Source organism: Miniopterus natalensis, chromosome 17, assembly GCF_054644295.1.
Source record: "Miniopterus natalensis isolate mMinNat1 chromosome 17, mMinNat1.hap1, whole genome shotgun sequence".
In the NCBI taxonomy this organism is placed as follows: Eukaryota; Metazoa; Chordata; class Mammalia; order Chiroptera; family Miniopteridae; genus Miniopterus; species Miniopterus natalensis.
This window is the reverse complement of record NC_142097.1, coordinates 1,994,797-2,021,657: the sequence shown is the minus strand read 5'-3', so window position 1 is coordinate 2,021,657 and position 26,861 is coordinate 1,994,797. Positions and strand designations below refer to the sequence as shown.

At 40.2% G+C, this 26,861-nt stretch overlaps 1 protein-coding gene across 4 annotated transcripts in view; it reads right to left on the bottom strand.

Annotated features, from left to right (window-relative positions):
• PRPSAP2 (phosphoribosyl pyrophosphate synthetase associated protein 2) overlaps positions 1 to 26,861 on the bottom strand; it is a 50,135-nt gene that overhangs the window by 8,430 nt on the left and 14,844 nt on the right. For all 4 annotated transcript variants that reach the window (XM_087825795.1, XM_087825796.1, XM_016196471.2 and 1 more), the window contains 5 exons: positions 25,516 to 25,582; positions 21,894 to 22,066; positions 18,494 to 18,609; positions 12,501 to 12,556; positions 6,353 to 6,501 (listed from right to left, as the gene is read on the bottom strand). In XM_087825795.1, the coding sequence (XP_087681921.1) occupies positions 6,353 to 6,501; positions 12,501 to 12,556; positions 18,494 to 18,609; positions 21,894 to 22,066; positions 25,516 to 25,582 (561 nt within the window). The remainder of the gene's footprint in view (positions 1 to 6,352; positions 6,502 to 12,500; positions 12,557 to 18,493; positions 18,610 to 21,893; positions 22,067 to 25,515; positions 25,583 to 26,861) is intronic.

Here is a 26,861-nt window from a genome sequence, read left to right as displayed (position 1 = left end):
AGGTGAAATACCTGCACACTGAAAACTGTAAAACACCATTAAAAGAAATTACAGAAAACAAACAGGAAGACACCCCATGTTTATAGATCAGAAAACTTAGTATAAGACACAATGCTCCCTAAAGTGATCTAGAGTCAATGCAACCCATCAAAACCCCAACTGCTTCTTTTGCAGAAATGAACTGAAAATAAAATTCACATGGAAGACCCAATAGCCAAAATCTTTAAAAAATGGAAGAATAAAGGTGGAAGACTCACACGTCCCTATTTTTAAACGTATTACAAAACTTTATTAGTTTTAAATTTTTTAATTACATTTGACATTAAGCTTTATTAATCAAAACAATGTGGGTACTGGCATAAAGACAGAGATATAGATCAATGCAATAGAATTGAGAGTCTAGAAATAAACCTAAACACCTATGGTCAATTAGTCCCCCTGCCTGCCCCTCCCAGTTTTATGAGATATAATTCACATATAACATTGTGTGAATTTAAGGTGTACAACCTGATGTTTTGATACACATATGTATTGCAAAATGATTACCAAAAAGATTAGTCAACATATCCATCACTTCTCATGATTAAAATTTGTGTATGTGTGGTGGGAACATTTTAAATCTACTCTCTTAGTAATTTTTAAGTATATAATACAGTATTGTCAATTATAGTCACCAGGATGTACACTAGATCCCCAGAACTTACACATCTTCTAAATGGAAGGTTGTACTCTCTGACCAACATTTCTCCATTCCCTCCATTCCCCAGCCCCTGGCAACTACCATTCTACTCTGTTTCTATGAGTTTGGTTTTTGTTTTGTTCTGTAAGATTCCACATATAAGTGAGATCATACAGTATTTGTCTTTCTCTGACTTATTTCACTCAGCATAATATACTCAAGGTCCACCCATGTTGTCACATACAAGAGGGTTTCCTTCTCTTTCATGGCTGAGTAATATACACACTTTCTTTACCTACTCATCCATCAATGGACAGTTGGAATGGGTTTTTCACAAGGGTGTCAGAAGCATTCAGTGGAGAAAGAAAAGTATTTTCAACAAATGGTGCTGCAAAAATTGAATATCCACATGCAAAAAATGAAGCTGGATCCCTATCTCACACCATAAACAAAAATCAACCCCAAATGGATCAAAGATCTAAAAATAAGAGCTAAAACTGTAAAACTCTTAAGTAGAAAACCTGGGAATAAATCTTTATGACCTTGAATATGGCAATGGATTCTTAGATGTGACACCAAAAGATAAGCAACAAATATAAAAGTAAGTACACTGAACTTCATCAAAATTAAAGCCTTTTGTGCATCAAAAGACACTATCAAGAAACAAAAAAGACAACCTACAGAATGAGAGAAAATATTCATATATCATGTCTGACAAGTCTATTGTCGAGAACATATAAAGAACTCTTATGACAATAAAAAGACAAACAACCCAATTTAAAAATGGGCAAAGGATTTGAATAAACACTTCTCCAAAAAAGATAAACAAATGGACAACAAACACATGGAAAGACATTCAACATCATCAGCCATTAGGGAAGTGCAAATCAAAACTACAATGCAGTAAGTACTAGTCAAACCCCACAGGATGACGAGGATCTGTGGGAGGGCCAGGCGTAAGGAAGTTCTTGCACTCTATGTAATCTCGAGTACCGTACAGGAAGAACTCTATGTTTATAATAAGGCCCTATGGTTCTAATTTCCCCCCTCAATTGTGACAATGAAAAATGTCTCCTGACACTTCCAAATGTCTTCTAGGGGACAAAATTCACACCACTCCCTCCCGAGTTGAGAACCACTGCTCTAGATTAAAAGAGATTAAAGACAAGTGACAATTAAATGCAATATGTGAACCTAGGTTGGTGGCGGGGGAGAGGGGACAGAAATGTAAAGTCAAAAAATATCAAGATAAATCCCAAAACTAAAGTAATTTTTTTTACATTTTCAACACTCCTTTTCCCAAGCGCTTGGCCCCAATACTGGTGAAAAGGTATAATGCTATAGCCCTTTAGGAAATCAATCTGACAAAGAACTGTATAAACAGTTATACCTCTGATTCATCAATCTCACTTTTAGAAACTTAAAATGAAATAAGCCAAAGTATGGAAAAAGTTTTTTATCTACATAACTGCAACATTATATTGGCAAAGACCAGGAGAAATGTACACACCCAGTTATACCCCACTTGTTCAGTTTAAGCCACATCCATAAGATGGGATATTAGACAGCCATGAAAAATGCTGTTCACAAAAGTTTTTAATGACTTGGGAAAAGATATGTTATAAATCGGGGTAGAGAAGCAGTATGCACAATCATGTAATCAGTATGACTCACAGCTCTATGGAAATGAGAAAGGGCAAAATGAAAAGAGGCCCATTAAAATATAACAGGCCTGAATTAAAAACTATTTCAGTGATTAGGCTTCTTTATCTATAAGAAACCAGAGGATACAAAATAATTTTTAAATCTAATGCTAAATATCAAAATCCTTTGAGATATAATAAAAATCTCAAAATATATATTTGAGATACCTTATTTTCCCTGAATATCTATTTGCTATTAACTTAATCAAGCATTATATATAGGGTAACAAGCCATCAAATATGCAAAAAAGCTCAACATTTAAGATAAGTGAAATTAACAACTCAAAAAAATCAATTTAAAAAAAATCTGTGAAATTAAAATTCTGGTATATTCCTCCAAAAGTCCTTTAATGATCACTACTTGAGTCAAAATGTAAATACAGAAACATTGTAATTAAAATTAAAATCATGAATGAAACAAGCTGAAACATAAAGAGCAAGTTAAACAGATAAAGGAATATTAGAGTGAACTTAGCGAACATCCAGTCCCATCCCTTCGTTTTCAGGTGGGAAAACAGCTGCTCCATTTCTGTAGTCCAGAAATGACCAGCTAAGCCCACACTTAAAGACAGACTGAGGACAGTTCCTGAACACAGCCTGCAAAACCCCCAAACAGCAATGTGCTTCCCCTGGTGCTCAGGGAAATGGCTCATCCCACCAACGGACCAAGAGGCCATTGTAGGGCTTCCTGACACAAGCCCCTCACTGAGCAGCAAGGGCTCTGAGAGGGAGGGCCGGCCACAGGCCTGAGCACCCAGCAGCCTTGGAGCACAAGTGCACACACCAATGAGCAGAGAGCTCCATCAACAAAACCTGAATCCTGAATCCTAGCTCCACTTCCAGCTCTCCCTCCTCTCTAGACCCCATCACAAGGTGGAAAAGCACAGGCTCCAAGTAGGACAAGCCCATCACCAACCCCCCACCCCAGAGCACTGCTGTACACTAACTCACAAATGTAAGCCACATTACAAATGCACAACAGGTGAAATTAATTTTAGAAATATATTTTATTTAATCCAATGTATCAAGAATATCATCTTAACATGCAATCAATAAAAATTGATGAATGAGATCTTTCCCATTATAGTTTTCACATCAAGAGTGGGTGTCCTTCACGCCCCCAGCACACCTCAGGCCAGCGGGCAGGAGCCATATATCCTGACACAGCCCAGCACAGACTGCGAGACCAAAGCCCTCTCGCCAGGAGCTTGCTTAATTTCATCAGTTTCCCGAATCTGGGTCCCCTATTTCTTGCCTCTCCTCCGGGCAATTTATCCCAATATGGATGGATGCAGGCCTGAACTTGAGAAGATACCCACCCCTCACTAATTGCCCCCAGCTTGAGAGCCTTCGCAGCTTTTTACAATGTAAGTATATTAAATGGCATTCAAAATCCTCCCCAGTCTGCTCCAGCAGAATATTGCTGCCGTATCCCTCTCTCTTCCCTCTAAGGACCTTTGGCAATAAGGGTGGTGTACTTCCTGGCCACACTTTAGCCAGACACAAACCCCAGCCGCTGTCTCCAAAGCCTGCCCTCTTGCCCTCCAGGCGGTCCTGGCACCCCGGTTTAACCCATGCTTCAACACCTTCTATCTCCACCTCAGCAACCCAAGGTCCACAAGGCCCAGCTGCAATCTCAGCTCCTTCATGGCTATCCCAGGACATTATTTCCTTCTCTAAGTCTTCTCTATGTATAAATGAGCAAACTCGTACGTAGACAGAGCAAGAACCTGAAGAGGTACAAAATACTCCACAGTGGCATAAAAAGTGTTTTGAGCTGAAGGGATCTGAGTTCCTAAAATCCCTCATTTGCCTAAAAACAGAGCCTCCAAAAGAACTCATTGGTTATATATACATCCTCTCCAGGAACAACCAGGCAAAGACTGACTCTCCCCTCCTACAGCAGAAGTCAGCACCACTCCCAGACAGACACTGCCTCATACCAAGCCTCTCCCCTATCCATTTCCTGAGGTCTCATTTCTCTTCCCAAAAGGTCATCTGTTTTCCCGTAAGTCTCCTCCTCATCTTCTTCCCCTATTAAAATGGTATATACCATTGATAAGCCCCAAATTCTAACCTCCTCCTAAAATCTGTGTTCTAAAAGTTAATTTCACTTTAGTAAGCATTTATTGATTGCTCACCATGTGCCAGGCATTGTGCTATTTGTGAGAAATACAACATTAAGTTCAAAATGATCTGTACCTTCCTAAAGCTCTCTGCCTAGTGGGTCATGCAAATACTGTTCTAAACAGATGAGGAAAGTGAAATAGAGAGAGATTAAGGAGCTCCCCCAAAGTCAGCTAGCTCACAAGGCCGGGGTAGGGATGTGAACCCAGGCTCTCGGGGCCACATTCCCAACCACAACTCCTCCACCAGGTGAGCCCCAATAGGGACAGGAACCCCAATTCCCAACTGCCACGTGTCCTGAGTATGCTTACAAGTTTGAGAATTCTTCATGATTTTAAGCAATAATATTCTCATTGACTTGTTGCCAGCGTGATAGGAAATATATCAATGTCTATGTAATTTTATTAAAATAAAAGTGATTAAACTTATTTAAAAAATTGTTTAAAAAGTATTTCAGTTCAGTGTGATAAAGTTGTAATAGTAACAAAGACTATGACCTTAGCCAAAGTGTGGTCCGACTCCTGTAAGCCCTTTTCTCAACCTGGACTAACCCTTGGGCTTTGTCCTCAGGCTGGAATTCCTGAACTCATCTTATTCCCCAGGCCTTCTTTTAGCAAGAATTTCATTAGGTCAGTTTAGCAAGAATTCCCCCTACCCCTGATGCCTCCCCCTCTTAGTGATTTTCTATCACTGACCCCTCCCTCCCCCAACCAGTTTCTTGGCTCTCAATCTTCATTGGGCCTTGCTATATTCAGAGCTGAGCCCAGTTCTACAGTGAGATGTCTTTCTCCCCAATGCAACATTTACTAAATAAAGTCTGTTTTTTCTACCTTAAAAAAAAAAAAAAGCTGTCTTTTCTGTTACTAAGACAAATTCAGATCCCTAGGTACTAAATGTAAAGAGGATAGAAGAATAGTTTTTCCTCCCCAACAGACTCAAAGGCAGTATTTTTTTTTTAATTGAAAAAATATTAAAGCATGAGGCAAATTTCTTAAAAACAAAACCCAATTCACACATAAATCTTACCAGCCCATCATAACAATTTTCATCCTTCACAGTTCTTCCTGGTCCTTGCACAAAGGTGAATATACACTCTCATATTCTGCCTTATTTATACGCATCCCACAGGTTATCTCGTTTCCAGATAGTCTTAATTATTTCAAAGAGCTGCATAATTAGCCCTGGCCAGTTTGGCTCAGTAGTTAGAGCGTCAGCCTGCGTACCAAAGGTCTCGGGTTGGATTCCCAGTCAAGGGCACGTACCTGGGTTGCAGGTTTGATCCCTGGCTCCGATTGGGGCATGTTCGGGAGGCAACCCGTCAATGTGTCTTCTCTCACATCAATGTTTCTCTCTCTCCTCTCTCCCCGCCCCCCTTCCTCATGCCCTCTCTTCTACTCTCTCTAAAGAAAACCAATGGAAAAAACACACGTGGGTGAGGGTTAACAACAGAAAGAAGAGCTGCATGATTAGATACACTGATACAACACCGTTTACTCAGCCCACTCTGATAAGCCAGTCAGGCTCCTCCAGTATTCTGCAATAAAATAACGCCGGAGCGAACAACTTGTGCTTGTGTTAAACTACAAAATATATCACTGAATGAATGAAATTCCCTCAAGTGACACAGCTTGATCACTTTCACAGTTTGGCTATAACCAGACAAACTGCTTTTGAAAGGCTCTACAGTCCACGGAGCCATCAGAAGTGCATTTGTTACAACCAGGCCAGGAAAAGTATTTTGTCAACTTAAAAAACAGAAAGAGAAGAGGTAATTCACATTTGAAAAAAAATTAAGTCAGCCTTAAAACCAAAGAGGGAAGCAAAAAAGGAGCAGCACACTTACTAGGGATCTCCAGGCTGGGGTGGATGGCAGCCACACTCCTGACCATGGGCGGGGAATGCCGTCCATCCACCAAGTCAGACTCAGCATCCTGAGCTTCTCCATGAATCACTGCAATACCCAGTCGAAGGCGCTCAGCAAAAGACTGTGCCCTGAGGGAGAGCATGAGACAATTCAAAAATCATGCAGCACCTGTCTTCTGTTAATGTCAATGGAAGAAACATTAAAAGAACATGAATAAAAAGTAGTTTCCCAAAGGATTAATGAAAAAAGAGAAGAAAATAATCTGAGTCCTAGACTCCAGCACAAAGTGTGGAGCCCCATGTGATAAACACGTCCCTCTGGCAATGGGCACCAATGGGTGGGCAGCAGGGGCCCTGGTCTGTACTCAGCCAACTAAGTGAGCCTGCATAAGTTAATTAACTTCCTCTAAGCCTCGCTTTCCTCACTTGTAAGTGCTGATTTTCTACTTTATAGTGAAAACAAACCATGAGACAAAGTGCATTAAAAACTCAAAGTATTAAGCATCAATTTTTAAGTTTTATTAAGGTGTAATTGATATACAATTAACTGCACATATTTAAGCTATTTTAATTTCATAAACTCTGATGCATGTAGATATCCATATAAACATTAGCACAACCAACACAATGAAAGTATTTATCATGACAAATGTTTCCTTGTGCCCCTCTGTAATTTTCTCCTTCAAGCACCAGGCAATTAGAGATCTGCTTTCTGTCACCACAGATTTCATAAGTGGAATCAGAGTATGTAGTCTCTTGTGTCTTACTTCATTCACTCGACATAACGCTTTGGAGATCCATCCATGATATACTGTACATCAACAGGCCATCCCTTTACATTGCTGAGTAACAGTCTGTTGTATGGGTCTCTCACAGTTTGTCCATTTACTGGTTGATGGACTTTTGAGTTGTTTCCAGTTTTGAGTTATTACAAAACTGCTATGAATATTCACATACAAATCTTTGTATGGACTTATGCTTTCTTTTCTCTTGGGTAAATACCTAAGAGTAGAATGGCTAAATCATATGGTAGGCATATACTTAACTCTTTCAAAAACAACCAGCCCAGCTGGTGTGGCTCAGTCATTGAGCCTCAACCCATGAACCTGGAGGTCACGGTTTGATTCCCGGTCAGGGTACACGCCCGAGTTGTGGGCTCCATCCCCAGTAGGGGGCATGCAGGATGCAGTTGATCGATAATTCTCTCTCATCGTTGATGTTTCTATCTCTCTCCCTCTCCCTTTCTCTCTCTGAAATCAATAAAAACATATTTCAAAAGACACACAAAACCACCAAAGTGATTATAGGGGTGAGGAACGTCTAGCCTGCAGGCTGTGTATGGCCCACGAAATCATTTGGTCTGGCCCTGCAAGGGCAACCGCAGGCGGGACTCGAAATTCAATAAATCTAGTTTTTTTCATTGCTCATTTTTAAGTTGATAATTTTGTATGGCCTGCAAATGATGTTATAAATATCCAAATGGCCCTTGGCAGAAAAAAGGTTCCCCACCCCTGCACCTTTCATGCCCATGAAAGTTCCTGTTCTACATTCTCAGCAGCACTTGGTGTGGTCAGTCATTTTAATATTATCCATTCTAATGGTCTGCAGTGGTACTTCACTGTGGTTTCAACTTGGATTTCCCTCAAGGCAAATAGTGTTGAACATTTTTTCATGTGCTTATCTGCCATCCATATATACTCTTTAGTAAAAGGTCTGTTTATCTTTTGCCAATTTATTAATTAGGTTGTCAGTTCTCTTATTAAGTTTTGAGAAGTCTTTATTTAGTGTAAATATAAGTCCTTTATCAGATATACGTGTTAAGTGAAGACCAAGTAAATGGGCAAATCAATTTCATTCATATTTGGCCAAGACTCAAATCCCATAATCACTGGTGTGGAAAACTCCAAGAAGTCACTGTTGTGTTGCTACCTTCCAGTAAACAACATATGGCTGAATCACCTTGGGTAAGTTTCTTCATCCCCTCAGGTGTGTTTCCTCATCTGTGAGAGAAAATGCTGACCTCCTAGGTAGAGAAGATCAAATGAGATAATATAGATCTCTTATTCCAGCTACTTCAGCAGAACACACAGACTGGGGGGCTTGAACAATGGACATTTATTTCTCAGTTCTAGAGATACAAGTCCAAGATCAAGGCATCAGCCAATCGACAGCCTCCTGGTTTGCAGATGGCCACCTTCTCCTATCCTCAGAAGGCAGAGAACAGAGAGCCAAAGCAAACTCTATCTCCTCTCATACAGGCACTAATCCCATCCAAGGGCTCTACCTTCATCACCTAATCACTTCCGAAAGGCCTCTCCTCCTAAATACCATCACTTTGGGTAAGACTAAGATTTCAACATATGAACTTGGGGGAGGGGGGGAGACAAACATTTGATCCACAATACTACATAAAACACCTGACATACGACATAAGCTCCCTGAGGGCATCTTCCTAGGCCTACATCAGACTTAGTGCAATAGGTCCTCAATAAACATCTGAATGGATAAATGACAAACATCCCTGTCATACTAATAAAAGCCAAATAAGCTAAGCAAAAGGCTACCACAATGGAAAAAATTCTACCACTCATCTAGTCATCTCATCAATACATGATGTTAGATGTAAAATGAGAATTTTATAAGTTACCAAAAGCCTACCCAGATAGGTGAGTCAAAATTCATCTTCTGATATTCAGTGGGAAAAAATTTATCAAAGTACACTGCTGCCACCTCTGTTTCCACTAAGATGGAGTACTCCTCCCACAAAATACAACGAAAACCCTGAATATTATATATATGAAACAAACATAAGAAGACTCTAATGGTAGAGAGGAGAAAGCAGACTGGCCAGGGACCTCAGGACTGAGGAAATGACATGGTGGTGAGTCCTCTGGGCTTTCTTTTTGCGTTATTCCAGACTTGCAGCTGGAGAAGCAGGCAACCCAAAAATGCCAATGGGTACACAGCCCCCAAAGAGCCTGCTCTCTCTATCCAAAGGACCAAGAAAGGAGCAGCCTCACAAGTCAGAAAGCTTTAAGAAGACAGAAACTGCCCTACTCCAGACAGACATCACAGAAAACACTGCGGCTGCATCCCTCCCCGACAGGAGTGAAAACCAAGTAAAGGGTCTATACTTCCTCCCTTCCCAAGCTACAGTGATGCACCCCAAACCCTGCGGGATGAAGAGAAGGCCAAGTAAGAAGCTGGAACTTTCATCCCTACTCAGCGGTAATGAGCCCCCACCTACCAGTGTCAGTGGAGAGTGAAACCTGGACTTCACCCCAACTCAGCAGGAAAGAGGTGCCTTCCTCCTCCCTCCACCAGGCGGTGTCAGAGGAGGCCTAGTCCAGTCAAGACTCACCAGCCCAGTGGCCACCCGCCTCTTCGTGTTAATGGAGGACATGTAAAAGGTCTATACTCCAACTTCCACCCACTTCTGATTGTTTGATCTATTTGTTACTACAAAGCTATAGCAATCAAAACAGAGTAGTACTGGCATCCAGACAACAGAATAGAACTGAGGGTCCAGAAATAAATGCAAACATCTACAGCCAATTGATTTCTAACATGGGTGCCAAAGTCATCCAAGGGAAAGAACAGTCTTTTCAACAAAGGGTGCTGGACAACTAAGGTGGATAATCACATGGAAAAGAAAGAAGCTGAACACCTACCTCACTCCACATACAGAAATTAACTCAAAATAGCTCTACAACCTAAATATAAGAGCTAAAACTAAACTATTAAGAGAAAACATAGGGGCAAAAGGTAACGACCTTGAATTTAGCACTGCATCCTTAGATATGATGCCAAAGGACAAGCAACAACAACAAAAAAGCTAAATTAGACTTCACAAAAATTAAAAACTTTTGTACATCAAAGGACATCACCAAGAGAGGGAAAAGACAACCTACAGAATGGAGTAAGATGTCTGCCAATCATACATCTGATAAAGGTCTAGTATTTAGAATATATAAGGAAGTCCTACAACTCAACAACAAAAAGACAAACAACCCAATTTAAAAATAAGCAAAGGATTTGAGTAGATATTTCTCCAAACATATACTAATGGCCACAAGCACACAAAAAGATGCTCGACATCATCATCATTAGGAAAATTCAAATCAAAACCACAATGAGAGTCCTGGCCAGTGTTGCTCAGTGATTAGAGCATTGGCCTGAGCACCAAAGGATCTTGGGTTCAATTCCCGATCAATGGCATGTACTTGGGTTGCAGGTTCGATGCCCGGCCTGTGCGGGGCCCATTTGGGAGGCAACCAATCGATGTGTCTTCTCTCACATTGATGTTTCTCTCTCCCTCCCTCCTCTTACTCTCTCTAAAAGTGAATGGAAAAAGTATCCTTGGGTGAGGAGTAACCAAACAAAAAGCCACAACAAGATACCATTTCATACTCACTAAGACGACTATAATCATCTAATGTAATATAGATGGTAATAATGTAGAGAAATTAGGACCCTGGTACATTGCTGGTGATACTGTAAAATGGAAAATAGTTTTGTAGTCCCTCAAAACTGTAAACAGAATTACGATGGCCTAGCAATTTCAATCCTAGGTATACATCTACAAGAAATGAAAACATTTGTCAATGCAGAAACTTATAAACAAATGTTCACAGCAGTACTATTCAAAATAGCCAAAAGGTGGAAACAACCCCAATGTCTATCAATGGCTGAATAAAGTACAGTACATCCATCCACGGAATATTATTTAGCTATGAAAAGAAGTGAAATACCAACACATAGATGGTCCTCAAAAACATTATGCTAAGTGAAAGAAACCAAACACCAAAGGCCATATACTGTATGATTCCATTTACATGAAATATCCAGAATAAGCGAATCCAGAGACAGAAAAGATGACTGGGTGGCAGAGCTGGGGGAGGGATGGAGAGCGACTGCGCAGAGCGCACAGGGTGCTCCGCAGTGAGGCGGGGGCTGCCAACACTGCGAATGCCCCGACGCCAGTGAACTGTATACTTTAAATGGTTACTTGGACACTGTGTGCTTTTTACCTTAACTTTTTATAAGTCTGTACATCAGAGAAAAATAAGTTACTACATTAAAATTAGTTCAGCCTCTGCACAAATGTTTGAAAAAGTTGTTTGAAATGTTTACATTCCAAAATGAGTCGTAGTTTACTAAGACTTAATCAAATGGACAATGTGAGCTCTGATGATACAGCTTCCTGAAGGAAGGGTGTGTGGGCACAGCCCTGGCTACACTAGGAGGTTGGCTCTAAGAACATGGCAACTTCATGGCTTATCACAAATGCCAACCTAATTAATACACTAAATGTCATTCTTAATTTATAATGGAAAACTACTTATCTGTAACCCTTCTAAACCAATGGCTTACTATGTGCAAGCTCTCCTTCATCCTTCAAAATTAACAGTCCATGGGTCCAGGAGGGAGGTACCTATGTTTTCTTTCATTCCACAGGACTCAACAGTGATCCAGTGAGCAAAGGTATGCAATTGTGGAAAATAATTTTAAGAGAGACTTTCTAGGAAAAAGACTATTCCTTGCTACATCTGATTTTGTTCTTTCCTTCTCCAATGGAGTGGCTTCTCCAGAAAACATTGGTACATGAAATCCTCTCAGCCCAAATACAACTTTAAGTACTGTATTACTGACTCATCAGTTACTCCAGATTACATGTGACTCTCAGCACTGCCCCATCTGAAATGCCTCAGGGTGTTTTAGTTTTGTAAAATGTCACCTTTTAACACATACCACTGGACTGGATACAATTCTGTTAATAAATTACTGAGTTCAAGGCAGTTAAACAACTACAAAGTATATTTGCTAGTCTTATAAATGTCAGATTGGAAGATCAACAACAAGCAGCCGCCAACCTGAGAGTGAAAGAAGCACTAGGTTGGGATTCCCCAGACCTGGATGGCTTTGGTAAAGAAATATGACTGGTGGTCACAGACTGGAGTTGAAAAAAAAAGGAAATCTAATCATCACTTAATAAATGAAGTCAGCAGATAATCTTTTAAACTATCAGTCCACAGAATAAAAGTAAGGGACACCAGTGGGAACTGAGGTTGAATCCAGAACACCCGGGATCTGATGAAGATCCCTGGATGTGGATGGATCCCACCTACCTCTTGGCTGAGGCTGGAGATTTGGCTACGATCACTGCATTCCTGTAATCCGGGATCTGTGACAGACGAGAGGTCAGGAATTACTGCCATGAATTCACAAGGCTATGCACACTAACACCCAGCAATCAATAAGAAGGAATAGTGCAGCCCTGGCCGGTGTGGTTCAGTGGTTAGAGCATGGGCCCGGCACGGAAGGGCTGCAGGTTCACCCCCAGCCCCAGGTTGGGGCACGTGCCGGAGGCAACCAGTCACTGTGTCTCTCTCACATCGATGTTTCTTTCTTCCCCCACCCTCCTTCCACTCTCTGTAAAAGCAATGGGAAAAACATCCTTGGGTGAGGGTTAACAAAAAAAGGAACAGTGCATCCGACTCAAAAATGTCATCCAGTCACTTGAAAATTTTCCAAGAAGAGAAAAGTTCAAAGTCAATTTCTCTTTTGGAAAACGAAGAAATGCCACCTGGGAAAAAGTATTATTAAGGCACAAGCCTCAGAGACCTCTTTGAAGAAAAAACTCGGGCTAATCAGTGATTAGCTCATTTCTACGTGCCAGCAAACACTGATGATGTGGTATAAGGACGTTTTTATAGTCGGTCTCAGGAAGCTATCATTTCATAGAGCAAGGGTGATATCCATCCAGTCTGAATCCAAGGTACTGTAATTGTCAAATTCCAAATTAGTGCATCTAAACAAACGACTATTTACCGCATCTTAGTCATATATTGAAGAAACCAATTTGTTAAAAGACAATCAGCCCACTGCTGTTTTACAAGGATATTAAGAGCCCTTAAGGAAAGAACTAAAGTATCAGTGTGCTCTGGAGTCAACAGCTGAACACTTGAAGTGATCTGTGCTAGTGTAGTTATAATTGACGATATTGCCATTATCAACTTCTGAGAGTTTAGAAGACAGTTATTTTTAAGCTGAATAGTTTCTTTTTTTTTTATTTTGTTTTTTTTTTATTAGAGAGGGGAAGGAGAAGGAGAGAGAGAAACAATGATGCGACAGGAGACATCAATCAGCTGCCTCCCACACCCCCCCGACTGGGGATCCAGCCCCAAACATGGGCATGTGCCCTGACAGGGAATGGAACCCGCAACACTTTGGTGCATGGACGACACTCAACCAACTGAGCCAGACCAGCCAGGGCACAGTAGTTTATTCCTGACTTCATCTTGGCAGTTTAGTATTTTCAATATTTTATGTTCTTGAAATTTAATCACTTCGTTAAATTATATCATTTTATTCAAATATATCCCCATTGTTTTTTCTCACAGTTATGCCAGATCAATGAATTTTAATATAAATACTTAAAATAAAAACTAGCACCCTGGACAATACCTAGCATGTGGGAAGCGCTAAAGAACAAATACTTAGTAAACAAACAAAAAACTGATTAATCTGGAGAGGCTGTATTATAGATATACCTAGCATAACCACAGGGATCAGATGTTCTTACAGGAAAGCCTAATTTATCCAACACTGTCAGTGAGTAAGGTAGTAAAAAAACATTTCTACTTAGGCACTTCCTTTATTTTTGCTAGAAATCTTTCTAAACTGTTTTATGTACTTCCTTGCCTTATCACATGACATCAAACAGCACTAAACTCAGCCAAGAGAATAAATAACCGAGGAAACAGTTAAGAAAGGACTCTTTAGTAAAAATAGGTCTATTTTCTCCTCAAAAGTTAAAGCAGAAAAACATATGCATAAAGAAAGAACAAGGTGTTACGAAAAAGAATCAAAAAGAAATACAAGAGGTGGAAGTGATTATGGTCCAAAAAAGAAACTCAATAGCTGGCTGGCTACAGACATAGCCGAAGAACAAACCTGGGAGAGCAGGCCATGGAATTTCCCCACAATGAGGGATATAAGAACACAAAACTTGAAAAAAGAAGTTAAACAATAGAGACTATATCCAAAATTTACAAATAACAGTTCCCAAAGGAAAGAACAACAACAACAATAAAATTCCCAGAGAATGAAAGGGACCCACTGAGTATCTATAGTGAGATGAGTGGAAAAAAGATCCACCCCAGATGCACCCTGCTAAAATTCCAAAACCACAGCAAAAAGACAAAACACTATTTTAGATGGGGGAAATTGTCTCCACACACCCCCCCCCCAAAAATACTCCCTCATGATAAGATGCTCAATCACACTAGAAATCAGGGGAGTAAAAAAATTCAAATAAGGTAGTGTTGTGTTGTCCACTAAATTAGCAAAATTAATGCCTGGGGAAACAGGTACTGCCATATGCACTGCTACGGAGAGTAAAAATTAATACAGCCCCTTGAGATAATTGCAATTTTTACAATATCTATTAAATTTTCAGAAAATTTGCAATTTTTGCAGTGTCTATTATAAAATTTTTAAATTTAGATACTTTTCAATCAAGCAATTCTACTTAATGTATCTCAGAAAAAAAATTCATATAAGTACTCAGAAAGGTTGGTACAAGAATGTCCAATGCAGCATTATTTAAAATACATATACTTTAAGAATAAAATATTTCAATTTAAAGAAAACTTAAAGCCACTTAATATCCAATCAAGAGGGAAATGGTGGAAAAAAATGGTTATTTTACTCTTGCACTTTAAAACATCTAAACATGTAGCTATTTAAATCAATTACGCTTAAATGAAATGAAAGATTCAGTTCTCCAGGCACACTAGGCACATTTCAAGGACTCAGTCACAAGCTGGCTAGTGGTCGCCATACCGGACAGCAGATAGAACATTTCCATTATCACAGAAAGTTCTATTTGATGTCACTGTTCTAAACTAAGGAATACATACTATGGCACTATGTAGCAATTATAGAGAAGTAAACCTATGTATCTTAACATGGAAAGACCTTCACATGCCAGCAGGGGAAAGAGAGGAAAGAACAAGTTGCAGAACAACACAAACAGTATGTCAATGTTTTTTTTAAAAAGGACCCACAAATCAGTATGTACAACTACGTGTGTATAGCAGCAATTTTCAACTGGGGTGTCACAAGAATTTTTAAAACATGCAATACCTATTTGGTCAGGGGCACTGACCTCTTTCCCCTTAGATTGTCAAATAAAAAATGACAACAGCCAACCCAACAATAGCCGCCCAGGGTGAATGAATCAAAATTATACTTTTTGTCAGATTGTCAAAAAACATATTTTTGGTGTGCCACAGAATTTTAGTCATGAGTTTATGTACCATGAGATGAAAAAGGTGGAAAATCGCTGGTATATAGACAAGGAGGTAAATACAGAGAGAAAGACCTAAGAGGATACAGGACACAAAGCAAGCTGGTGACAAGGGCTCCCTCTGCAGAGGGGCCCAGGAGTAGGCTGGTGGCCCAGGGAAGCTGGTGCTTTATCACTGCTGTCAGAATTGCTATAAACAAACACACCTTTCCCTACAACGCCAATGCAAATATAAAATTTCATTTTTTAGAAAAAGATTACTCATTATCAGTATGACTTCCAAACTCTGTAATAACTTTTCTCTGAACCATGAAGAGAAAACACCATCAGGCCACTTGTGGAACCACGAAGAATCTAACTGCCCTCTCAAAACTCCTTTGCTAATACCCCTCCCACGTCCCTGGCTGTCCATGATCTGCCATCTCTCATCTCTGTGATAATGAGAATGGCCTGATATGAAGACAGTAAGAACACTGTGGGGGGGCACCTCAATCAGAAACAGGGTAACTCTGGAAGTTCCTCTTTTAAAAACTGATGATACACGATGGGCTCTCTACAGACACAGTAAAAATGTATTTGTAGCCATCCTCTTCACAATTTCCTTAAAAGATTCTGGTACAGAGCAATGAAGTCTTCATAGATGCTATAATGTTGATGAACCTCAAAATCATTATGTTAAGTAAAAGAAGCCAAACACAAAAGGTCACATATGATTGATAAATGGATCAGGTATGATTCCACTTGTATGAACTGTCCAGAACAGGCAAACCCACAGAGACAGAAAGCAGGGTAGTGGCTGCCAGGGGATGAAGGACAGGAAGAATGGGGAGTGACTACTTAACGAGTATGGGGTGTTGCTCTGGGGTAATGAAAAGGTTTTAGAACTAGACAGAGGTGACAGCTGCCCAATACTGTGACTGTACTAAAAACAACTAAATTGTTTGTGTTCAAATGGTGAATTTTGTTATGTGAATTTCACCCTCAATGAAAAAAATTTTTAATATGTCTGCTTATCAAGACTCCCTAAAGAAAACTAAAAGACAAGATACAAACTGAGAGACATATGTAAAACAAATACTAACATATAGCTAGAATTAAAAATAAAAAAAGGCCCGGCTGGGAGGGGCTCAGCGGTTGAGCGTCGACCTAGGATCCAGGCGATCGGGGTTCGATTTCCCATCAGGGCACATGCCCAGGTTGTGGCCTCAATCCCCAGTTGGGGGCGTGCAGGAGGCAGCCGATCAATGACTCTCTCATCATTGATGTTTCTATCTCCCTCTCCTTTCCTCTCTCTGAAATCAATAAAGATATATTTAAAAAAGAAAAAAAGAATGTCTATAGCCCACAGAGAAACAAAAAAAAGGCATTAAGAACTTTTTCACAGAAGAAAAAGCATTTAAGAGATGTTCAACTGCATAAGTCATCAGAGATATATCCATCAAAGTGACGTAGCCATTCAACTGGCAAAAATTTTAAATTCTGTTAATATAACTATTGAAACAAAAATGGATCCACAGGATCCACTGCTGGTGGGAATGTAAGTTGGAAAAATTAAACATTCACACACCATACAACCTAGCAATTCAACCCTAGGTATTTAACCAAGATACACTTTTTTTTTTTTTAAATATGTATTTATTGATTTCAAAGAGAGGAAGGGAGAGGGGGAAGAGAGAGAGATAGAAACATCAATGATGATACACACGCCACACTGGGGATCGAGCCCGCAACCTGGGCATGTGCCCTGACTGGGTATCGAACTGAGATCTCCTGGATCATAGGTCGATGCTCAACCGCTGAGCCACATGGCCAGGCACCAAGATACAGACATGTAGGAACACTCACAGGAGCACTATCAAAACAGCTAAAACCTTATCAATAAATTGTGATAACAGCTGCACAGTAAGTATTTCTCAGTAGTCAAAATGGATTAACTGGGCCCTGGCCGGTGTGGCTCAGTTGGTTGAGTGTCATCCCGTGAAAGGTTGCCAGTTCAGTTTCTGTCAGAGCACATGCCCAGGTTGCAGGCTCGATCCCCCGTAAAGGGCATGCAGGAGGCAGCTGATCAATGTTACACTTTCACATCAATATTTCTCTCTCTCTAAAAATCAATAAACGATTCTTTCAAAAAAAAAAAGGTGAACTATGACACACAATATGGATTAATCTTACTCATGTAACATCAAGTGAAAAATTCCTGGGAGATTACAGTTTGATTCTTTTTGGTAAAGCTTAAAAATATATTTTTTGTGTTTTTGTCTTTAAATAACATATACTGTATATATTTCTATATATGAATGAGATAAAACTATATAAAAAGGAAACTGGGAGAAAGATGAATCAAGATTCAGGATGATGGCTTCCTCAGGTGGGAGGGGGCAGGGGATGGAACAGAGAGGACCACATGAGGGACTGTAAGTTGTTATGATGATTCTAGTTTACTTGCTGGGTGGTAGTACCATGGATGCTAACTACTATAGATGGACAGACAGAGAGATAAGGTAGAGAGATGGATACACAAAACAGGACCAGGACCACACATGGACCAATGATGAGAGTGAGTTGGCATGATCATGACTAATCCAATTCTGAGGTACAAAAGAAAAAAAAAAACAATCTTATGAACTTAGCAAAAGAAAGTAAATTAATGATTAAGAATTTTAAAATATAGTGAGTGACATTTATAAAGTAAATACTACTTTAAGCAGAATATATCAAGCTTTAGTTCTTTATGGACAGCCCAAGCACTTGGAAATGTCTTTCAACCTTAAACAGAATGTTAAAGTAAAATAGTTTGAGCTTGCTTACCTCTTCTTGAATATACTGTAATAAAAAGGGAGATGCTCTTAAATTATCAACAGGAATATTGAAGAAGCCCTGAATTTCCTTCTGGTGTAAATCCATAGTAATAAGATGCGTCAGGCCTTTGAAAATAAAGCAGACACAAACACATAAATAGTTTAATAACCAGTTCCACTGTATTAAATAAGTACTATGTAAAATAGGATACTATATGTGATAAATTACTATTAAAAACTGCTCTGACCAAAAAAATTCATCATCTTTATACCTCAGATATTTTAGTATGAGATTGTGAGATAACAGAAGATATATATATATATATATATATTTGTCTCTATCCCTGGTTCCTGGCACACAGCTCCTAAAACCCTTGTGACTTTCTAAGTAACAAGACACCAGGAGCATCTGTTGTTCTAATGAGCTGATGCTGGGTGGGCTCCTGGATGGCGGGGCTGATCACCAGAGAGACGAGCCATGATCAGAAGTCTGGAATTTTCAGCCCCTCCTCCTTTCTCTAGAGAGGGCAGAGGGGTTAGAGTTGGAGTTAATGATTGATTATGCCTATGAGGAAGCTCCATCAAATCCCAACATCACGGGTCTTGGAGACCTTCCAGGCTGGCGAACAGGTGGAGGCGCTTGGAAGCGTGGCACACCCTGAGGGGGCACTAAAGCTGCATGCCCCTTAGTCCCACATACATGCCCTACACTTTTTCCACCTGGATGTTCATCTGTATTATTAATTTATCTCTTTATAATAAACTGGTAAACAATAAGTAAGCCGTTTTCTTAAGTTCTATGAGCCTCTCTAGCAAATTAATCGAACCCAAGAAGAGAATGGTGAAAACTTCAGATTTATTGCTGATTGGACAGAAGCACAGGTAACAATCTAAACTTGCAATTGGCATCTGAAGGGGGTGGGGGCAGTTTTGTGAGACTGAGCCCTTAATCTGTGGGATCATACACTATCTCCAGGTAAATAGTGTCAGAATTTAGTTAAATTGTAGGACACCCAGCTGATGTCATAGAGAACTGCTAGGTTTGGGGGAAAACTACACATTTGGTGACCAAAAGTGTCAGAAGCGAAGTGTTCTGTGTGAGTAGTAAAGGAGATATGCAGGAGATAGAGAACTAAGGACCTGATTTTCCCTACTCAAGAGGCGAAGATTGGGTGGTTTTTCTTACACAGAGATGCAGGATTTTCACATGAATTTAATGTCTTAAAATAGCGAAGATAATAGTAACAAATAAATGTCTCTGATAAAATTATATTATAGCAAATTATATCTCCTTGAAGTTTCCTTAATAGGCATGGCAAAGCCATAATAAAACAAATACTGTCTTAAGAGATGAAGGCAAACTGTACAGGCCTGTAATTGGAGAAAACGAGGAGCCTTCACCCACTGGCTCATTAAAGAATATTTGAAATAATCACTATAAAAGTGTAAGAAAAATTCAATTGGAAAAATTTTAAAAACAAAACTTTCCCAAAGAGCAGGAAAGTAGGCCTAATGTTCTGCCCCGGAGCAAGGCTGGAGGAGAGGGGCAGAACCTTTCTGGAAGGTTCAGTGAGCCAGCCTGCTGCTCCCTTCAGCTAGCTCCCTATCAGTTTCAATGGGGCATGCTCATGAGGTTGCTGGGGTTTGGGTTTCATAAAATTTTGTTTTATTTTTGCCTTCTTTGGAATGCTGCAGTAGAAAATTTATTCTATAGTAAGTGTCTGTGTTAAAATGCAGTGATACAAGGACTCTTTTTTCTTTTCTCTCTGTGCAAATGCTCTGAGATATGTACCTTCTATAATCATATACATATATGCACACACATAAACACAATAACAACTCTGAAGATTATTTAGAAACAAGGGGGAGACACTTAGGATGTGACCTGAAAACGCACAACACAAAATAATACACCTAGTTTACAAAGTATACCAACCTGTCTTGGGAAAGGGAAGAGACTAAAATAAAAGTAGTTGCTGTGCTGCCCTGGCCAGTGTTCTCAGTGGTTAGAGCGTTGGCCTGCACACTGAAGGGTCACAGGTTTGATTCCTGATCAAGGGTACATACCTGGGTTGCAGGTCAGATCCCTGGCCCCGGTAGGGGCACACATGGGAGGTAACCAATTACTGTGTCTCTGTCACATCGATGTGTCTGTCACATCTCTCTCTCTCGCTCTCCCCCCCTCACTCCTCCCTTCCACTCTCTCTAAAAATCAATGGAAAAAATATTCTCCTTAAGCTAGGATAAAAAAATAAATTAAAAAATACTAATAAAGCCCAGCTGGAATGGCGCAGCAGTTGATCATCGACCTAGGATCCAGGAGATCTCCGTTCGATTCCCGGTTGGGGCACATGCCTGGGATGCGGGCTCCATCTTCAGTAGGAGGCATGCAGGAGGCAGCCGACCAATGACTCATCACTGATGTTTCTCTCTCTTTCCCTCTCCCTTCCTCTCTCTGAAATCAATAAAGACATATTTAAAAATAAATAAAACAATAATAAAAGTAGTTGCCATGTTAAAGCAGATGGTTCAGCATGCCTTTTCTCCACTTTAAAAATTACTTAATATGATTATAACTTGTCATTTCATTATAATTTTTAAACAAAGAATTGAGGAAAAAAATAAGTCGTTCTAGTTATCTTTGAGTTTGGGGGAGTTGAGAACAGCAGAGAATTCTCTGCACTGTTTTCTCATAAATTAGTTAACTTTAAAAGTTGTATCAGAAAGACAAGTAGCACATGATCTCACTCATATATGGAATCTAATGAACAAAATAAATTGTTGAACAAAGCACAGAAGCATGGAACAGACTGAGGAATCTCAGAGGGAAGGCGGGGGGGTGGGAATGGGGAGGGAGAGATTAACCAGAGTTTATATGCATATATGCATAACCCATAGTCACAGACAATAGTGAGGTAAAGGCCTGGGGAGGGGCCGCTTGAGTATAGGGTGGAGGGGGGTCACTGGGGAAAAAAACAGGGGACATCTATAAAACTTTCAACAATAAAGTTAAAAAATAATAACAATAAAAGCTGTATCAGCCCAGACCAGTGTAGGTCAGTTGGTTGGACGCTGTCCCATGCACTGGTACAATGAAAGGTTGCTGACTCCCAGTGGGGCACAAGCCTGGGTTGCTCACTCAATCCCCAGTAGGTGGTGCGCAGGAGGCAGCCGATTGATGTTTCTCTCAGTGGATGGGTTTTTCTCTCCCTCTCTCCCTCTCTCCCTTCTCTCTCTAAAAAAATCAATTAAAAAATCTTTAAAAATAAACTAATTAATTAATTAAAAGCTGTATCACTATTTTTACTTTGTTCAGCATTCCAATTTAGTCTTAAAAATGCTTTACAGTTTCTAAGGTAAAAATAAAACTCCAGGGTCCCAATTAATTACCAAATATCTGCCATTCTTACCAGCTTTGCACATCATTGAAGCCAGCAATTTAGAAACAATGGAGCCTCTTTTTCTCATCTTGCACTGTTTGCTGTAAGGGAAGTAGGGAATCACACCAATAATGCTTTTGGCACAAGAGGTCTTACAAGCATATACCATAATCAGGAGCTCCATGATGGTGGTGTTCACGTCCCTGTAACCCAAAACAGAAATCCCAGCAAGAATGTAAGACACTGGATAGTATCTCCTTGTTCCAACAGAGTGTGATCAATGTGCTATTCAGGCCTCTATCAAGACTTAAGGCCCAAGGCATGAAAAAGAAACCAGCAAATTCCTCTCTCCTCCATCAGCTCTCCCCCACATTCCCTCTCAGTCAATTATCCTACTTCCTTTTTCACTGAGAAAAGAGCTGCCACGGGCTCCCACCACTATGTGCATTTACACCTGAGAAGTCCGTATGCCCTCAGCCATCAGTGAGAAATTAATTTTCCACACCAAAGTTACTCTAAAATCAGCCTTCCAAACTAAACACTAATTCCCATCCTCTCTTGTCTACACCAGCAATTCTCCCTCTTTTGCCTCCATCATCAATTTGTTCTACACTCACAGGCTCATATCCATCAGCCTATAAACACTGTTACTTCTCCCATTAAAAACAAGAACTCATGACCACTTTCCCCACTGCCCCATTTCTTTTCTCCCCTGTGCAATAGATCTCAAGACAGTTGACTACACTCACTACCTCTGATTCATCTACTCATTCTCTCCCGAACACATTCCAATCCAAGTCATCAATGACCTCCACGTGGCTAAATCACAAAGTCAACTCTCCGTCCCTCTCTCACCTGACCACTGGAGGCATCACAAACAGCTGCGCACCCCTGCTCCCTGTTACCCTGGACTCACTTGGCTTCTAGGACTCCCCTGTTCTCCTTCCACACTACTTGGTTTCTTTTGCTGGTTTCTCTTCTCCCCAACTTACAGCCCTAACACTCCTTCCTTTGCCCTCTTCTCCTACCATCTCCCCTCATCCCTTGGGCTTCTCATCCAATTTCACAGCTTCATAAATACTGGAGACTCTCAAACTTATAGCCCCAGTCCAAGCTTCTCAACTCCAGTCTAACAGATTAAACTGCTACTTTATGGTTCCACTTGAACGTCTATTAAGACATCTCAAAACTTCACATACCCCAAACTAAACTGCTCTTTGCCCCCAAAAGCCTGCTTCATCATAAAAACCTTTGCTATCTCAGTCGATGGCAAACACTATTCCTCCAGTTTACTCAGGACAAAAACCTCAGCGGCATCCTTAACTGCTCTACTATCCAGAAAGTTACAGCATCCCACTACTCCACTGCTGCACTGGGGCCCTGCCACTCTCGCCCCTCAACCAGGTGACTATGACAGCCTTCACCACAGGTCTTCCTACCCCCACCCCCACAGCCCTCTGCAGTCCATTCTCCACACAGAACCCATCTAGACAATATAAAGTCATATCATGCACCACTCTGCTCCAGGTACAGAAATGGATTCCCATTTTGCCCACAACCCTATAATGGTTCCCAGGGCCCCTTCATGATCTGCTCCTCAGCCCAACTTCTCTGCTGTCCACTCCTACTCCATGATCTCTCAGTCTGGCCACACTCAACAATCTGAGTGCTGACTCCCATCGAGGGCCTTCACTCTGGGTGCTCCCAGCTCTCTTCTGCAGCTAGCTACCTAGTTTACTCCCTCACCTTCTTCCAGTTTTTGTCAAATGTCAATTTTTAGTAAGGCCTACCCTGCAAGCCCTTTCTATATCCTTTCACCACCAGGACTCCCAATTCCTTGCCACGCTGTTTCGTTTTTTGTTCCCCATAGCACTCATCGCCTTCTGACAAAATAAATAATCTGCTTATTATATAACACACAAGTCTTAGAATATACAGGGTGGGGCAAAAGTAGGTTTACAGTTGTTTGTATGGAAAATAATAGATCATTCAGAAATAAGCTCTGTTTCATATAATCACAACTATAAACCTACTTTTGCCCCACCCTGTATAATCCATGAGAATGAGGATCTTTATTCATTTTAATCTTTAATACATCTCACACCTATAACAGTGACTAGCATATGTTAATAGGTAAATGAGTAGAAACGCATGTCTTCTGGGTGAGTAGGTGTTTTTAAGAGCTCACAACAAGCCTGGCCTCTGCAGAGTGAAAGTAGACTTTCAGAAGTGTCCCATGTGAAAGAGAGGAGAGAAACCAACAGTGAGTGCAAACGTATACTGAGGTTCCCAAACACTGCTCCATTTTCTGTGAGCTGCTACAAAGCTTTCCTTCACTAAACTTAAATAATGAGCTTGTTTGAAAAGTTAGCGACAGAATTTTCTTAATTTAAGAATATTCTTAAACTTTTAGTGCCTACCTCTAGTCTATCCTAAAATAAAGGATACACTGTATCTGACAATACCAAGCCTCACTGTTAACTAGCTCAGTGTATTTTATAAAGATGTCCAGGCTTTCTGCAACCTTGACAAGAGTAAGAGTAGCTGCATTAACACAAGCCTACTGCACAGTTCAGAAAAAAGCAAAATGAGACATGTAGAGAAAACTAAGGAGATGGTTTTGGCTAGAGGAGTAAGAAACTACAAAAGGCAGGGAGAGAATGGTGTTAAAATAAACAAAAGGAAATAGAAGGACTTGCAAAGGGGAATTACAGGAATCACCCTTTGAAGTCCTGAATTCTAAGTCCAATTTGGTCTTCAGTGCCTACTTATCCTCCTGGGTAACATACACAACCTCTGTGCATTTATCCAAATGGACTCACACTTGTCTCTGGGGAGATAAAAGTACTGCAAACACCCAGGAGCCAGAAGCAACACAAATTGTTCTGGGCTCTGCAATTTCCATACCTGGAGGGTGAGTGGGTTCCTTAGTCTTTAAGAGCCTCTACTCCAATAGAGCAGCCTTACCCACCCCCCCCCCGCCCCATCCTCACTGTCTCTTTCTGTCATTTGTTATCCACAGTCAACCATAGAAGGAAAATATTAAATGGAAAATTTCAGAAATCAACAATTTGTAAGGTTTAAATTGTGAGCTGTTCTGCATAGTGTGATGAAATCTCTTGCTGTCCTGCTCCATCCCACATGGGACATTAATCATCGCTTTGTCCCACATATCCATGCTGTATTCGACCTCTGACCATTAGTCACTTGGTTATCAGATCAGTTACCAGAGACTAAGAGAGAGACAGACAAACAGACACCACATTCACATAACTTTTACTACAGTGTATCATTGTAATTGTTCTATTAGTTATTATTGTTAATCTCTTACTGTGCCTAATTTATAGATTAAGCTTTATCACAGATATGCATGTATGTATGTATGTGTAGGAAAAACATAGTACGCATTGGATTCAGTACTATCTGCAGTTTTAGGCATCCGCTGGGAGTCCTGGACTGTATCTCCTGTGAATAACTGGGGGACTACTGTACTTGGTTACACATAAAAGTGAGCAGTTAAGCCAGAAAAATAAGAGGAGTAAGATACCGATTTTAAAACTATCTTAATTTTCCCTGCCTAGCCAACTCATTTTGAACACTCGTGCCCAAACAGAAATCCAGGAAGCAGCAATGCTGCTGGATCAGTACTTACTTTGAAACAGTCTGAATGATGAATACATCTTTTCCCCTCACGGACTCTTGAATTTGTACTCTTGTTTCTGGAAGGAAAAGGGAAAAAGAAGGGAGGGGTAAAGAAGGTATATAATTTATGTTTTAAAAAATACACAAAAACATTTCGATATTCTCCAATGTTACAAAATATGGGAACTGTAACTGTTATAAAACAGATTAGCTTTAGAGGCTACAAAAGGGTAATAAACATACTGCCATTAGCTACACTTTTTACACATGATTAACATGGCATCTTTAAGACAGAATTACATTTCTGACTTGAAACCAGTAAACCTGCCCTCTCACTTCTTGTGTTTAAGCAGTGAGCACTGTACCACTCTGAGCATAGTGTCTTTATAGGAAATTATATACTCAGTCATTCAACCAGCAACAAGGAAGAACCTATTAGGCACAAAATGTTACAATAATGTTGTGAGAGCAATGAAAAATAAGGTCCAATACCCTACTCTCAAAAAATTTGTGATCAGCCACAAGGAAACAGAAAAACCCAGAATAGGAAAGCCTCGTCAAAAAGTCAAGGTCATGGGAAGGAAAAAGAACAGGTGAGGAACTGATGTCGACTAGAAGCAACTAGAGAGATACTAGAGACACAGTGCTTGAACCATGAATCCTGGTGTAAAAAGAACAGCTTTAAAGGCTCTTTAGGACAACTAGGAAATTTTAAATATAGACTAGACATTAGATGATTACAGAAAAAGTCCTTACTCTCGGAGATACATGATCAAGTACTCGGGTTAAACGTCTTGAGATGTCTACAACTTACTTCTACACATACATATTCACATAGCAAAATGTTAACTGTTGAATCTAGGTAGTACATATACATATAGGTGTTCACTGTACTATTCTTTCAATTTTTTTTATGTTTGAACATTTTCATTTAAAATGTTGGAAAAAATAGAATACATGTATAAAAAGGAACCGGGTACCACAGAAAGAATATGAGCTTTAGAGTCAGAGAGATCTGGAACCGAATCTTGCCCCTGCTACCTCTGAGACCTCCTACCTAACATCATTCCTGAACGCAGTTCTTCAAAATCTGGTAGTAAGAAGTAGTCCATAAATGCTAGTTCCCACCCTCCTTCACAACAGGCACCAAGTATTTCCTCTCCCCTCATTCATGAACCTGGAGGGTAGAACAACCTCCTCCTGAGTCTTCCACCACTAGCTCTCCTCTCGGCCCTCATTCCAGACTAGACAAAGGACATGACCCAATTCCCTTTAGCAGCATTATCTTCTCCAAACTCTACCTGCATATTTTCTTCAGTTAGCTTTTTTCACTTGGGAGATAGGAAAGAGAAGGCA